Source organism: Acanthochromis polyacanthus, chromosome 18 (assembly GCF_021347895.1).
Source record: "Acanthochromis polyacanthus isolate Apoly-LR-REF ecotype Palm Island chromosome 18, KAUST_Apoly_ChrSc, whole genome shotgun sequence".
NCBI lineage: Eukaryota > Metazoa > Chordata > Actinopteri > Pomacentridae > Acanthochromis > Acanthochromis polyacanthus.
In genome coordinates this window covers 15,235,626-15,252,830 of record NC_067130.1, presented here as the reverse complement: position 1 = coordinate 15,252,830, position 17,205 = coordinate 15,235,626, and the positions used below count along the sequence as shown (strand labels likewise).

The following is a 17,205-nucleotide window of genomic DNA, read 5'->3' as shown; positions in this document are numbered from 1 at the left end:
GGCCTTCCTTTTGCGAACCGCATCTTGACTTTTTGATGCTTGCTTTGACCTTTTTGTAGGTTGTTGCCAGCCTTTTTAACAAATCACACACCACTTCATGTAGAAGTATTGAAGAGGTACATTCTTCGGTCACCTGCCAAACAAAGCAGAATAATCAGTAATGGAATACCAGGAGCTTCATCTCGACATTTTCACAAAACATTTATGTTGAGAATATTAAGGTTTCTTACTTTGTATTCCTTAGGCACCTCTTATGGATCCCTGGCTCCCCTTCCAAACATCAGGGAGTAAGGACTGTATTTTGTAATTGTTTTTCGGTACGAAGACCAAACATGGTGGACTGAAGGAACTTGTCCCAAGTTCTGGGGTGTTCTGCCACAAGTTTGATTGACCTTCAAATGGAAAATTGAACAACGGAAGCGAGTAGGATGAAATTTGGGTTATGTATGATAAAGCAGAATATTTGAAAAATCTAATATCAACACAAGTTCCATGATCAAACAACTTTCCTTTGGATTGTACCATTTAACTTTTCCACTAGACCATTTGTCTCGGGATGTACGGCGAGCAGAGGCTTTGTTCAGTGCCCAGCTTTTCACACAAACCGTGGTTTAGCTTTTAAAAGCATTGTAGGTGTCGTACAACGGGAAGAAACCCGAGCAGAGAGCACATGGTCGAGGCAAGATGCAGTTGGGAAATGATTTATCGTTGGGAAGTGAATCTGGCGGGAGGAGAGCCGGGGTCTTGTTGGGGGGGGGGAAGCGAGGAGTGGTACCGGGTGGGCAGCATTCCAGCCGGGGATTGGCGGCAGTAGGTTCTGGGAGGGGAAACGGTGCGGCACCGGGTGGTCTCGGGATCCCTGAAGGCTGGAAGGGAAGCGGGGTTTAGGGGCTGGAGAGCTAGGACCCAGGCAGGGCAGACTGGAGTGATCAGAACCGGGCTGGTTCGATATCTCTTCCTGAGATCAGGGTGAGATCCGACGGGGCGACCAGGGAGCTGACAAGGACACACACAGAAACCAGGGGAACTTGAAGGGACTCAAAGGACAGGAGGGACTGACAGAACAGGAGGAAAGGAAGGACAGGAGGGACTGGAAAGGACACGAGGAACCAGGGGAATTGAAAGGACTGGAGGGGCAGAAAGGACTGGAGGGGCAGAAAGGACTGGATGTGATTAGACTGGATTGGACTGGGCTGGGACAGGATTGAGCCAACTGAAGGAGTCATTCTGGTGGTCGGCCTGGAGGCTGGATGGGCCGGGGATGGACAAGACGGAGGGTCCAATCAGGGGGACGGCCCGGAGGCCGAACAGGCTGAGGTGGGACAGACTGGGGCTGAATGGACCGGCTGGAGTGCCTGATTCAGAGGTCGGTCTGGGGGCCGAACAGACCAGAGGAGCTGCTCAGGAGGATGGCCCGAAGGCTGGGCAGGCCAAGGCTGGACGGACAGGAGCCCCCGCTCCGGAGGACGGCCCAGGGGCTGGACGGACTGGATGAACCGCTCCGGAGGGTGGCCCAAGAACTGGACGGATCGATTGCCAGGCAGACGGAGGTCCCCAGGGGGTCGGACTGGGAACCGAACTGAGAACCGGCCGAAGGGGAACCTCTCCAGAGGTCGAGCCGGCGGCAGCGGCGGGGCCCCTCCGGGGGCCGAGCCGGGCCCGGTAGGTCCTCCGGGGGCTGGACTGAGGGCAGCACTGGACACAGAACTGGGAAACCCCGGTGGGACAGGACTGGTTCCGGGTCCGGGGGCCCCTCCGGGGTCAGAACTGGGTCTGGGGGCCCCTCCGGGGGCAGAACTGGGTCCGGAGGCAGAACTGGAGGGGAGGCGCTGAGCCTCTTTGGGGACTCGGGGGAGGCGTTCAGTCCCTCAGACACTGCCGAGAGCTCAGGAATGGGAGGCGGGGCGTCGACCACCTCAGGAATGGGAGGCAGGGGTCCAAGGCACCTCGTCTCCTGCGGCCAGGTCTCTTTGTGGCCGGTCCCACGGCTGGGGAAAAAACAGGGTCCAGGTGGCTGACAAGGAAGTCAGCAGGCGGGTCAGTCAGGGGAGCATATAGGAAATCGTGGATATAGTCCGGTAAGTGGCCGGCTAACCAGGGTCGCTGCCCGGCTTGCTTGCGACCCAGGATAATAATGGAGTCCTTGGGGTCTTCTTTCCATTTTTCCCATGAATCATACAGCGCGTTGAAGTAGATACTGTGGTCGTCACAGGAGGAGAAGACATCCAATGATGCGTCCTGTGTTTGGGTCAGGGTGTCTGCTGGCTCCAGGACAGGTGACACTGATGGAGGGGAAATTGGTAAGGATTGGGTGGCTGAGAACTGGGCTAGAGAGGAGGTAATGTGATTATGCTGGGCGGTGAAGTTGTGCAATTGTCTCTTTATGCTGGCAAGGTTCTGCAGAGCTTGGCTGTACTAATTTAAAAGAGCTGGGGTGGGAGCTGCCTTTGAAATGTGATTAGCTAATACGGTGAGTTGTGTGTGCATCTGCTGATAAGTGTCTGAGAGCTTACGGAGGGTTTGGTGGTGTAGTCCGAGGATGTCATTCTGGCTGGCTACAGTTCGCATGATGTGGGTGGGGGGGAGCCGAACTCGTCCATGCACTCTCCGGGTTCGTCATATGGCCAGATCGTTCTGTCATACAACGGGAAAAATAGGCCAGCAGTCACGTTTATATTTTTGCCAATCATTATGTATCAGTTCTGTACCTTGTTGTCAAACTCTGATCTGTTAGTCTTTTTGGTGCACCAAATTTGTAAAACCAATCAAGGATACAATTGGTGACCTCATCTGCTGTTTTACTTTTTAGTGGGTAGACCTCTGCCCATTTGGTGAAATAATCAACCGTGACACAGATGTACTGATTGCCAACATCTGTTTGAGTGAGTTTACCCACAAGATCCATTCCAACGAGCTCTTGAGGCTCTGTTTCCTGTTTGATAAAAAGAAAGACGGGTGTATTAAATCACAGTAGGCATGTTGAGAACCTACAGAGGTTCAATCTTTACCTCTATTTGACTGTATTCTTTTGTTTCTTTGATAGAGGCCCGCTTGCACTGACAGGGCAGACATTGAGCAATTTATGTAGACGAAGCCCAATATAATTTCCAAATTACAAACTGTGCAAATAAATTTTAATACTGAAAGCAGAATCACCAAGAATGAGAAGTAAAATAAGTCATTGCACCTGCAGAGCATTAGTTGATATGCAAACCTTAGATTTGCATTCTATCTAGATATAAATCTACACGAACAATGAACTTGCATGTGCATTTTAAGTCATTACCAAGATATCAACTTACCCACTTTTTAATGTCACTTTCCATGCCAGGCCTGTAATAGCGGCTGATTATAGCAGTGTGGGTTTTCTCCCAGCTGCAGTTCCCCCAAAATGGCTTTCATGGAATTCATGAAAAATATCTCTTGCCTCTTTGGCAGAGCAAGCAACTTTTGCCAGGTGGTCAGGCTGAGATTTTTTGCGCCTTCATATGTAGTACAGTTCACCATCTAGTGTGTGAATGTGAAGCAAATTTAACATGAATTTAGAGTTTAGAAAGTGCAGTTGACAAACTACAAAGCCTTATTACACACCTTACCCTTTACCATGAAGGTTTCAGCTCTTCCTCTGATGTCATATTTCTGTTTTGCAGTGATGCCTTCAGGGTAATGGTTGTTCATTTTCAAGTCCAGCACTTTTTTTTTATTTTTATTTTTTATTTTTAACTGCTCCAGGGTCAATTTTTGGAATGATTTCCCTGTCTTGCCCTTAATTACCACTGGCTACACTAGCACCTAACTAAATCTTACACTTGCCTATTTACTAACTTGCCTACCTTCAGACTTGGCAGCTGCCACAAACACTTAACCAATACAGACAAATTACAGAACAGACATACAAAAAACAATAACTCCATACTCTCAAACTCAACACACCTTACCTCAGACACACTCTTTCAAACAACCACTTACTGTCACAGTCACACTAACGACTCCACAATGACAATAACTCGCTTGATGAATTGCTCGCTTTCTCTAAACTTTCTCCTCATGGGTTAACCAAACTTATATAGAGAGACATTCCCCTAATCTCTCCACCCCTTAACTGAAACTAACAAATATTTCAGATGTGGTTTTACTTTAGCAATTTACACTCCTGACTATCTTCCAGCCTCACATAATCATTCACACACTCACCATGGGCAGCCCCCTTCCCTAAGAAACGCTACTGAGTGCTGCATCAACTGGGCTTTAACAGCAACTGGAACCTTGATTGAAGTGGTAATTCCTCCCCTGCTCCAATCCAACCTCAGCTGCAAATGTCGCAGGTGTGGTGGGACGGACACGAATGCGGGGCGACAACAGCACAGCACACAAATACGAATTACCAGACCGGAGGAGGTGGACAGAGACAGGACCGTAACAAGCAATTATGAGCTTATGTCACCATATAGAGATATTAATCTGCTGTAACTTAACTTCTGAGTTGTAGATATCTCAAAGGTGAATATTATTTGTCTTGGGGGGGCGGGGCAGTCATGTTACAATACAGAAATTTGAGGATGACATTCCTCTGCAAAGCAAACATATCTTCAGTGCAAAAACTCCACGACGTACTGTCAGATTGTTTTGTGTGTTGTACAATATCACATGCCCACCTTGAAAAATTGCAGCCTTTTTCTCGCATGAAAGCCCTGCAGAAAAAAAGTAATTTGTAAATTGATATGACATAAATGTGTGCCAGTTTTGTAGGGATAGTTGACATGCCTATTACCATGCTTTTAAAACGAGTATCCTCAGCTTATTGTGTCAAAACATTTTTTTTTTTTTAATGGCTTCCTTCGACTTGGGAAATATTTTTTCCATTTAAAAAAAAAAAAAATTATTGAGACCTTATTTCTTCACCAACTTTATTTTATACCAAGTACTGCATTAGTATATTTACTCTTTTTATATTGTGTTTTATTTATAAAATATTCTTTTTACCACAAGTGTCCAGTGATGATGCTCATTTACAATTCCCAGAATAATGTCATACTCCAGGGGTTTAATCTGAGATTGAATGGAATAATAAAATGGAATAATTTGATACAAATATGGATTGCACATTAAAAATCAATGAGAAATCTGGATTCCTACAATGAAATAGCTTCAAACACTATCTCTTGACTTATGTAAAATTAAGATTTACAATAGATGTATTTGAAATACTGAAGGCAAACAGACTTTAGGTTCATTACCGCCACCTACTGTGCTGCTAGAGTGTACATCAGTGTGCCAGAAATTACAGAAATGAGAGAGGTGCCATTAAGTGCGACTTTTTTTTTAGCGTGGTTTTTTTCTGTAATTAAAATTAATGCGTCAAAGTCCCAGCTCTAATATATAAAATTTTGGGGTTTAATGTTGCAATGTTATGCTGTTCTATCTAATCTTTTATATTACCCCATATTTTTATTTCTAGATTTTTCTAAAATTTACTTTACAAATTATCCAGATTTGCCTTTATATTTTTTTAATGTTCAGAAATTGATCTTGCAACTTGCCATTTTTTTCTTGGATAATATTTTCTGTTTTTTAAAAAAAATCCTTGTTATAAGTTGTTTTGTTTATTCCTCTTTTATTGTATGATTAGTTAAAATTTTGATTGCACAAGTGATACAATTTTGCCAGTTTTTGAAATGACTTTATATATAACTATTTTATTTTATTTTATAATTTAAAGTAATCTCTCAGACTTCACCAATATGAAATACTGAAGCAATATAAGGTCTATTCATTGGATCTACACCCTCCAAAGACTGGCACATAAAGGACTGAACAATGAGCTACTCCTTAGCATTTTCCTGTAGTTAAGTACAATATAGATAGCGATTTGACTGCTGTTTTATTATTAGTTAAGGTGAACCTACTTGAGACTAGGCCACCTCCAACTTCCTCTCCATCTCAGAAGTAAATGCATCATTGATCTGACAGCTTTGTTTAGCCAAATTACAATATTGGCTGTGAAACATTATGAAGAAGAATTTGTTCTTTTAAACCATTCTACCCTGTAGAATTATGGCGTTTACTCTGTTTAGTTGAGAATATTAATCATTCAGTGCTCCAACAGGGACATAAGGCATCTCTGTATCGCCTTCAGGTGCTGTCGGAAAAAATAAATTCGAATCCTGAAGGGATACCATTCAAGTCGGTAAACTACACAGTTTCACCCCATTCCAGTGCAAAAATACAGCTTTAAAATCAAAACACATATAAAATACATTATTAGTCAGAAATAGTGTTGTGGTTGATTCCTTTTCTGACAATACTGCTGTTGGTTTGCAATAAAACGGGTAACAAACACACCAGCGTAGGAAAATCTAACGGTGATGCACATTTCCATGGAGTAGGCACCACCACTACCCAGAGTCTATTCATAGTAAATGAGGCCAACTAGCCTCCTTAATACAAGGGGTTACGAGGAGCTCCAAAGGCAGCACCAGCTGGGTTCAGAGCAGATGGAGGCTGGGCGATGGGCTGGTCTGCCTTCTGCTGCTTAACAACACAGGAACGACAGCAAACACACTGTACACAGAGCACCGGGCTATGGGCGACGCTAAGACGCCGCTTGAAAAGTAGATAACGGTGCCGGGGCAAGGTGAAGTCTACCGTGAGTTACAGGGTCGCGTTCACGGCTCAGAAGTAAGTGTGTTAGCGAAATGAAGTTTGACAGGCGAACGTCGGGTTTAGCTCTCATCAAGTAGCTAGCAGTGTCGGCTACAAGTGCAGCCTGTCTCTATTAGCTAGGAGAAGTCACCGCCAGCTTGTGGGAGCCGCTAGCCTTTTGAAGTTGCCCATTAAAATATAGTGACCAGCTGGCTAGCGACGTTAGCTTCTGTCACTTCTTTAGCCGGAGATGTCAGACGGTAACTAGCGAAGGCGTATTTCCGCGGTGTGCTCACTCACTCTGTTTGGGGGACGACCCGACTGAAGCAAATGGCTTTTAATCTTTAATTGGCCATTTAAGCTAGCAATGCGTGCTACATTATTTCAAGATAACGTTAGCTTGCCGGTGTCGGATTACTGCACTCTGTGGTACGACTGTGCCCTGCCCGGCAGCGTCACTCGTCGTTTTTCGCATAATGAGTGATCATTATGTAAAAGTCAAGGTTCAACTCGAGCAAATGAAATCTTTGGGCCAGGATGCAGAGAAGGAGGGTGTGGATGCTGAGCAGGTACCAGTGTCTTCTCCCACTGCCTCTGACTCGCCCGACCCGTCCAGTATCACCATACCCGCTACAGATGCATCCAAACCCAGGAGTAAAAGTCGCAGTAAGCCGGGGAAAGATGACAAGAACTCTAGTGGCAAGCAAATCTCAGATCTGTCATTGCATGGGTCTGTAGTGTCTGCTGCTGCTGAGAAAAACTTGAATAGACTGGGATATGAGCGGACACTTCACATCAGGGGAACTGGGAAGATACTGCAGGGCAAGAAGGAAACCAATGGCAACTATGTGACCATCCATGCGTCCAAAAACAACCAAGAAGCACGCAGGGAGGACGGATTCAAACTTGCAAGGAAGAGAAGGCCTGTGACAGTGGACACATCGAAAGCCAAAACCTCGCTGGAGGCACTGAAGATAAGCATCAGGCAGCTAAAGTGGAAAGAGGTGAGCTCTATGACAATGTCTTTGTTTTTTGTTTTTGCTGTTTGATCAGGAGATTATATGCTGAATCCCTGTGCTGTGAGTTTTCATTCCTATGAATAGTTTGTGTAAGTAATGCTGTGAATAGCTGGTTTAGCTAAGCAGCAGTGCATAGACTGCATATGAAGGGCTTGTTCCAGAGAGGAAGCCTGATGTCACTGTATCAGGGATTCATCCAGATGATAACCCGCTTAGGCGTTGGTCATGAATGTGCATGGACGAAAACTTCTGTTCTCCAACTTTGAGACACTGTCGACAACTTTTGCAATTATTTCCATTGAATAAAATCCAACACCAGAGACCTAGTATTTGTTTTAATGTGTTTTAAATGGTCCCTTTAGACACTGAGTGGTTAAACCATAATGGTGAAGAGCGATCCTCTTTTCTGAGATCTAAGAGCAGCCATCAGACAATGTTGGAATTGTTAATGACCAGTTTGTAAGCAATATAGCTCTCTATAATCACATTATCAGGCCTTGCATAAAACATAAACTGCATGTATGAAGGCCACAGAGAGACAACTCTCAAATAGACATAATCTTGACGCACATTTTCTACAGTTTCGATCAGTTTGCACAGCATTACTACTTTGCAATGATTTTTACTGGGTGTTTCACAGAACATAACACAGTGTATTTAACAGCTAAAATGAATATGGTAATAGTTACATTAGTCAGCCTCCCCCATGTGCTTCTTCTCTTCACTCTTCCAGCTCTGAAGTTTAAAGAGAGGCACTATCTCTGATGAAATGTGAATCATCAAGCTGTATTTTCAGAGGTTGGAACTGAATTTTGAATCTGCACAGCACTCTGTGTAGGAGTGTTGTGTGGTTGTACGAAAATGAGATGAAAGAAAACACTTGGCTGAGTTGGTCACAATGTACATTTCCTGTTATTGTGATGTCTGTACAGTATTGAAGGTGGTAGGTTGGACAGGGGAACTGATGTAGATGTGAGGAGATCCTAGAAGACATGTGGCAGATGTTGTTGAAACTGTCTGTATATTAAGTTACTCAGCTGTCATTAAGTATGAATTAAAAATAAGCTGTATGTATGCTAAAGATAGGAACTTGTGTTCACCTGCTTACCAATACTGCTACATTTTGTAGGTGTCCAAATGCACTTTAATTTGTCTCATCTGTTTTTGTTGTCTTATTACAATATAATTTCTGCGAGGGCCCTGGCACCAAAGAAGTTCATTTTTTGCCAAATACTTGTCAAGGGAAAACTCAAGCTAGTCATTACAAACTAGATGCTTTACATCAGATGTTGAGTACAGTTGGAGAGATGCAACTGCAGCAGAGCCAAAGTAGCACATTTTTAATTTACTTTAGTCTGCACTCATAAGAAAACTAAAATAAATAAAATCACTGCTGCAGGTCTTTGGAAAAATGCTAAATATCTGATCCTATAATTGTTGGACCTCTACTGTGTTTTAATGTTTTCTATGACCACATGTATAGAGTAGAACTGTGGCCTTTGCTGAATAAATCAATGAGGAAATGGAAAGTTTTCTGATAGTTGAAGTCAAACGGTCCAGAAAATATTATCTGGCAGGTATCTTCCACAGTTTTCAGATGTTTTATAGATAAATATGATTAATCGAGGAATTCACTTAAGTCTGCAGATGTAATTTTGAGTATAATGACTTGTGCTTTCCCCCTGTTGGATTACGTGATCTCCAGTTAACACAACCACAGCGTAGTAATTTCAGTTTGCATGCCTTAGATATATAATACCACAAAGGATGGTTGTGGTTGAAATGCTCTCAAAATGAACAGCAGCAACTTTAAAACATTCATGAGAAAACTAATTGATTCCGTTCTTCTTACTCTGAGCCCTAAACACCATCTGGTCATTTTGAACGTAATGCAATTAATACCAGCTATCAGGCATTATTATCACAGCTTTCATTATGCATGAGAAGTGAAGAATAGCAGTTCGATGCGACAGGCGCGGTAAAGACTGCTTATCGCCAGTGAACACGCCGTGACACCTAAACCCTTCCAGGTCTGGTATCGGAAACGATACGCAGAAGGCCTATACATTACCACGCTTTGTCTACACGATCCACCCCCAGCAATGTCAAGGGTGCTATAGATCTTATGTCATTTTGAAAGTATCTGTTAGCATCTTTGAGGGGGTTGAAACTCTAGTAGCCTGTTTATCAGTTATGGAATATAATCGATGGGGAAAAATAGTTTTTGAGGGTTGTAAAACGCCTAGCATTTTGCTACGTCTTTCCATCTGTTCGCTGGCCTGAGAGATAGCTGTCATCTGACTTTCAGCATATGGCATTCTCTTTCACAGAGGGAAATTATTAGCCTTAAGCTCTTCTAATCCAATAAACGTTTAGTCCTCTTTGAGGAGCCAGAGAGAATGGCAGCTCGAGGGTCTGAATGACAACTTCAGAAAATGGGAATAAAAAACCGTGCATTTCATAATGGGCTTGCTATTTTTGATAAGAGTCTACAGACTAAGCTGACATTTTGAATTAATGTGTATGGATTTTAAAATTCATGATACCTAGAGGCTTCCTTTGAGCGTGTTTGGAAAGTAATAACCTGAATATCTGGAACTATAAATGCTTTTTAGTGGAGGCATGGTAGATAGACTGCAACTTCAAATTTCTGTGGCTTTAGTTTTGCTGGAAAAAAAAAAATGGAATTTTGAACTAGGCTTCAGTCCAGGCAGCAAAGTACTTTCTTTCAAAAAGTGACTCAGAAAACAACTTTTCCTCTAAGTCCCACGCCTGTCAGCAGCCACAAATGGAAGATATCTATTTTTAAGTCGCGTCATTCCACGAAACTCCCAAAATTAATTTGATCTCCTTCCTTGATGCGATTTGACAGTTATATGCTGGCATTCTCGTGGTCGTATTTATAGCAGGTCTTGGCTTTAGTGGAGGGTTTTCCCGTTTCACACAGCGTCATGCTAGCTCATTAATGAGATGCAACGCTGTCATAGGTTTCTCTAGTGGCTTGGCAGTAAGGTGGGCCGTATCAGAGCGACATTTAGGGTGGTGATGATATGCTGCTAACTTTCCAATCCAATTTGGTATAAAGTCCTGCTGATGTAATAAAGTCAAAGATAGATTTCTTGATACAAGTCTTTGCAGCTCTATGTTGAAGTTTTGAAACTAGGCCTTGAGCTGTGTTGAGTTTGAATTTTTTCAGTCATGAGCTGCAAGGAAATCTGAGAGTTGATCTTTGAAATATGTGCGGATTTATTTTCGGGCAGTATTGGACGTACAAATGAGCATCCACACAGACTCTAAGAACAGTACAACAAGCAGTACAGTGTTAGGCAATGTCCTTTTCATGTGTGGAAATCTTTTAATTACAGGAAACTGATGACTTTGGGTAGTTTTGTTTTAGATACATTTTTTTTTAAAATTCCCTTTTATTTAAAGGAAAGAAGGTTAATTTTCCTGTTTAATAGTGGCAGTTTGACTGTAAAACATCGATTGTTGTTTAAGGGAAAGCAAAAATGAGACTAAGTATTATACAGGGTTATTCAAAAAGAATGAATTCATTGCGCAATATTTTTCTAAGGAAAAGCAACAGATCTCCAGCCAAGTCACAAGTATTCTACTCACAATGAACTTTTATTTCCTGTTTTACAAATGTTCAATATGGCCACCACCTGCAGCAGGGGCAACATCAATACGATGAGAGAATTCTTCCCAGACGTGTATCAGCATATCATGATCCACTGAGTTGATTGCTGTTATGTGATGACCTTAAACATCAAATAAAAATTGATTGTGAGTAGAATACTTGTGACTTGGCTGGAGTTTTCTGTTACGCTTCCTTATTAAAATATTGCATAATGAAATCGGTTTATTCTTTTTGAATAACCCTGTGGAACTGTGATACAGAAAGCTTTCTTGCGTGTTAGCGAGGTGTCTGTATTAGTTTGAGGTCTTAACAGTGATTAAATAGAAATTTCAAATCTAAATATCCAGACATGAAAATTGGATGTCGCACCCAATCCTTTCATCCATAGGTATTTGGTTTTCATTTGTATGTGAAATGACTGCAATAGCCTATCTTTTCGGCTGATAACGTGGTTTAGAGTGTTGGCAGAAGAGGTGAAGAGGGAAACGGCTGCACCTTCTGCCAGTGGGATTTCCTTGCTCTCTAAATCCTTTTATAGTATCACTTCTCCTCCTCTTTCCCAGCTCATCACAACACAGCACGCACTACCTGCCATCTTTAGGCAAGATTATCCCCACACTCTGGGATCACCAGGAGGGCAAACACCCTGCTAATGTCCTGAGTCATACCAACAGATTAAACCTGGTTTACAAATGCAAACAGGCCTGATTTTGTGAATAAATACTTCTTATTCTCCGTTTTTGTTGTTCATGTATTATTTCTTCATTTCACTATTCTCTCTTTCATCAGTTTCCGTTGGGAAGACGAGCAGCCTGTGATATCTACTGGCACGGCGTTTCCTTCCATGACAATGAAAATATCGTCTCAGGGCAGGTCAACAAGTTCCCAGGTATTTCCCCGCTTCCGCCTCTTTTACAAATGTCTTATTATAGGAGAACCCTTCACCAATGTTTGTTGAAGTGTAACTGGAAAAATGGCTCTATATTCAGGTTACTTAGTAGCCTGTAATCAAAACCAGGTTTGTAGGAGGCGGCAACCATCAGGACTGAATAATGAAGCCAACACAAGTGCCAAAAACTGCAGTTTCTTCAATGGCCAATTTAGGCTGGCACCAAAAGCAAACGAATCCCCACAGACCCCCATGGTAAGATGTGCAGGTTTCTAGCAAATATAAACATGCTTAAACCCTCGCAACAAATGGCTTTAGTCTGTCAGAAATACATTTTTACATAACTCACCCTTTTTCGATTGCATTGAAGACTCCAAGTAACACATATTTAAGGGCGTGACCGGTTTGTGCAACAGGTGGTTGCTGTCATCGGACAGTCTGCAGCTCAGGCAGGTTTGCATGCCTGCCTCAGCTCCACTCACGCTCATTTTTGGATTAGAGTCAGGCACTGCCAAGCTGGCAACAGCCAGAGTTACCACGCTAAGCTCCAAAACTGCTGTTCAGGAAGTCTATGGGAGACGTCACGAGGGGTTCACCGATCAATGTATAGAGTCAGTGGTTTGTTGAGTTGAAATAAAAGGTGGGTAAATGCTGCCTTACCTCAACTGCTCTGCCTGTGGTGATGGAGAGATGAACCAGCTTTTTGAGATTCTGAAAAATAATGTATTTGTAAGATAGACGAACCACCAGAATCCTGTAGTCTGTACTTATCTTATGTCATGCTAAATTATGATTTTCAAAAATAGTGCATTTCTACCTATAAAAAAGTCCTCCTTGATGTTGTGAAGTCCTATTTCTATCAACAGTCTTTGTGCAAGTTGATCTGAATAGATTTTCCAGGTGAATTCAGTTTTCTCTGAATCAGTCCTTTGCGCCTTGCAGGAATGATTGAAATGCTGAGGAAGATTAACATGAGTCGGGCAGTGCGGACGATGCAGGAGCTGTTCCCAGAAGAATACGACTTCTATCCCCGCTCCTGGATCCTGCCTGAAGAGTACCAGCAGTTCTCCACTCAGGTATCGTTACATAACATAACAAATGCATTATGATGCCAGACATGATAAAAGTGGAGTATATTTGGTCTTCTGTATTCCTGTCCACACCAGCAGTGAAAACATCAAGTCATCATCTTTTTGTATGTGTATAGCATATTGAAACAACAGCTGTAACACCAAGTTTAAATCTTGGGGTTAAGTTTTTAGTGCTGTTTTTGTTTGATTTCATTGAAGTAGTGCACATTTTTAAAACCCTAAAAAAATTATATCTGTCAATTTTAGAGCTTTATTTCATTGACCAGAATACATGTTGATAAAATGATGAAAGATTAGAGATGGAAATTAAAATCTTCATTATTTATTTATTCTGATGAACTAAAATCAGAAGTGTAGTGAGAGGGTACACATAAGAAAACGGAAGATAACCAAATCACTATAGCTAAATGGTTTAAACAGATCAAACAAATGGCAATTTATCATACAGTTTTCACCGGTGTTCTTTTCAATCCGATGCATCAAATTTTGTGATTTTTAATAGACTTTTTCTCCAGCATACATGTTTTTACTTAAAACAATACCAAAGGACAACATTAACAATGACTACATTCCATTTAAGTGCACCAGTACGCACACACAAGTCCATATACATGGTACACTCAACACAAATATAAACGTAACACTGTTGTTTGCTCCCATTTTTTATGAGATGAACTCAAAGATCTAAAACTTTTTCCACATACACAATATCACCATTTCTCTCAAACATTGTTCACAAATCTGTCTAAATCTGTGATAGTGAGCACTTCTCCTTTGCTGAGATAATCCATCCCACCTCACAGGTGTGCCATATCAAGATGCTGATTAGACACCATGATTAGTGCACAGGTGTGCCTTAGACTGCCCACAATAAAAGGCCCCTCTGAAAGGTGCAGTTTTGTTTTATTGGCTGTGCGAAGTTGCTGGATATTGGTGGGAACTGGTACACGCTGTCGTATATGCCGATCCAGAGCATCCCAAACATGCTCAATGGGTGACATGTCCGGTAAGTATGCTGGCCATGCAAGAACTGGGACGTTTTCAGCTTCCAAGAATTGTGCACAGATCCTTGCAACATGGGGCCGTGCATTATCCTGCTGCAGCATGAGGTGATGTTCTCGGCTGTATGGCACAATAATGGGCCTCAGGATCTCATCACGGTATCTCTGTGCATTCAAAATGCCATCAATAAAATGCAGGTGTGTTCTTCCCATAACCCCACCTCCACCATGGGCCACTCCATCCACAACATTGACATCAGAAAACCGCTCACCAACACGATGCCACACACGCTGTCTGCCATCTGCCCTGAACAGTGTAAACCGGGATTCATCCGTGAAGAGAACACCTCTCCAACGTGCCAGACGCCATCGAATGTGAGCATTTGCCCACTCAAGTCGGTTACGACGATGAACTGGAGTCAGGTGGAGACCCCGATGAGGACGACGAGCATGCAGATGAGCTTCCCTGACAGGCTTTCTGACAGTTTGTGCAGAAATTCATTGTTTCAGCAGCTGTCAAAGTGGCTGGTCTCAGACGATCTTGGAGGTGAACATGCTGGATGTGGAGGTCCTGGGCTGGTGTGGTTACACGTGGTCTGCGGTTGTGAGGCTGGTTGGATGTACTGCCAAATTCTCTGAAACGCCTTTGGAGACGGCTTATGGTAGAGAAATGAACATTCAATACACGAGCAACAGCTCTGGTTGACATTCCTGCTGTCAGCATGCCAATTGCACGCTCCCTCAAATCTTGCCACATCTGTGGCGTTTTGCTGTGATAAAACTACACATTTCAGAGTGGCCTTTTATTGTGGGCAGTCTAAGGCACACCTGTGAGGTGGGATGGATTATCTCAGCAAAGGATAAGTGTTATCACAGATTTAGACAGATTTGTGAAGAATGTTTGAGAGAAATGGTGATATTGCGTATGTGGAAAAAGTTTTGGATCAGAGTTAATCTCATAAAAAATGGGAGCAAAAACAAAAGTGTTGCATTTATATTTTTGTTGAGTGTAGGATAGACCTCAAACACCTAAATGGAATGCAGCCATCTTTAATGGCTTTATATATTAAGTCTACACAATTGAGTCAATTAACGTGTGGACATAAATGACTAGACGGCTGTAAAAATATTTTTTTCATGCTTTCTCTCAGTATTCAGAATTCGTTCTGCCAATTATCGGAATATGAAAGCAAATGCCGAAGCCATAAAGTTGACTGTTACAATGGATTTGAAAATAAAGATGTGTACTTTATTTTTTGTGCAATGTGTGGACTCTTATCCATATCTATTTTGATGTATTTCAGTTGTTGGTATATTAAGCTTTTGTAACTTTCCTGGGATTCGAAAAAACTAAAATTTGAGTATTTTTTTCATAATTGTAGCTGAATTATCTGCGCTTGTGATGTAATTGAATCGGTCAATACTTAGGAAGTCAAATGGCAACACCATGTTTTGTCCAGCAGGGGGCACCAAGATATCACTATTTTTATTCAAACATACTTCTCAGCACAGTTCCTTGTAAATAGAATTTAAGTTAAAAAAAAAACAAGGCTTTGAATTACATTTTGGAACAATACTTAAAAAATCAAACTGAAACAGAAATATAACACTTGGGCTTGTTAAACTGTGAAGATGAAGAAATAAAATAAGATGGATGGTGTTTTATGCTGTCAGTAGGATAAAACCTAAGTTAATATTTGCAGATTATTGTGAGACTTATTCAAAATTCTGATTGCCTAAAGCTTTGATCACTGCTTTCTGGTTTCCATGGACACGGTGCAGTAAGAAATTGCATCATGACATTTATTCGACCACATTACACAATGAGAGACCCATTGAGGTTTTAACTCGGGAATAATGGTAAACCTTGTCAATATGTTTGTCTTGAGTTAATTTTGGCTTCAAATGTTTGTATCATGTTGTTTTCATCCCATTGGTCTGTTCGTACTCTAACTCTAAAAGGCAACTTACTGTGTTGAGTGCGCTCTCTATAGGCTGTGATTCAAACATTAATTCGTTAATTCAGAAAAAAGGAAAATTGTCTTTCGTCTAGGGGAGAGTGAGCAATAGCCATTATTCAATCACTTATTTATTAAGTCTCTAAAAGCTTTCTTACCTCAGAAACAAAGGGTTTTTAAGATTTCTATTAACCTTATTTCTCTCCCGTAGATCCGAATGGTGAAGGAGAACGATGCCACGGTGAATCCGACCTTCATTGTCAAACCAGATGGAGGCTCTCAGGGGGACGGCATCTACCTCATCCGTGACCCCAGTGACCTAAAGCTCATGGCGGGTTCGCAGGCCAAACAGTCTGTAGTGCAAGAGTACATCCAAAAGCCGTTACTCATCGACAAGCTCAAGTTCGACATCCGCCTCTACGTGCTGATAAAGTCCCTGGAGCCACTGGAGATCTACATTGCCAAAGAAGGCCTCACGCGCTTTTGCACTGAGCCCTACCAGGTAGAAACCATGGTTATTTTGCTGTGATACAAAGAAGCATGTATTTATATTTTAATAGCATACCGATAATTAACATCGGTCTTATTCTGATTATGAAGGAGCCCAGCCAGAAGAATCTGAGCCACGTTTTCATGCACCTGACAAACTACTCCCTCAACGTCCACAGTGGTAACTTTGTTCACTCGGACAGCCAGAGCACGGGCAGCAAGCGCACTCTCTCCAGTGTGCTGTACAGGTTGGCAGCTAAAGGTGTGGACATCAAGAGGGTGTGGTCGGACATCATCGCCCTCGTTATCAAAACTGCCATCGCTGTGGTGCCTGAACTTAAAGTCTACTATCAGGCCGACATACCGCCAGGCAAACCGGGACCCACGTGCTTCCAGGTAGGTATGCAGTAGCAGTATAAGAACATATTACATTGTTCAGATTTGCACAATTAATGTGCTTTGAACAACTAGAATAA

General features: G+C 42.3%; 1 protein-coding gene across 2 annotated transcripts in view; it reads left to right on the top strand.

The window, feature by feature from the left end:
• Window positions 1–6,384: 6,384 nt before the first annotated feature.
• The window catches only part of ttll11 (tubulin tyrosine ligase-like family, member 11), a 33,504-nt gene continuing 22,683 nt past the window's right edge, over window positions 6,385–17,205 (top strand). The window contains exons 1-5 of one of the 2 annotated variants that reach the window (XM_051938121.1): window positions 6,385–7,646; window positions 12,091–12,190; window positions 13,133–13,266; window positions 16,452–16,742; window positions 16,841–17,125. In XM_051938121.1, the coding sequence (XP_051794081.1) occupies window positions 7,119–7,646; window positions 12,091–12,190; window positions 13,133–13,266; window positions 16,452–16,742; window positions 16,841–17,125 (1,338 nt within the window). In that variant the 5' untranslated portion in view covers window positions 6,385–7,118. The remainder of the gene's footprint in view (window positions 7,647–12,090; window positions 12,191–13,132; window positions 13,267–16,451; window positions 16,743–16,840; window positions 17,126–17,205) is intronic. The other variant, XM_022192493.2, reaches the window with a different exon arrangement.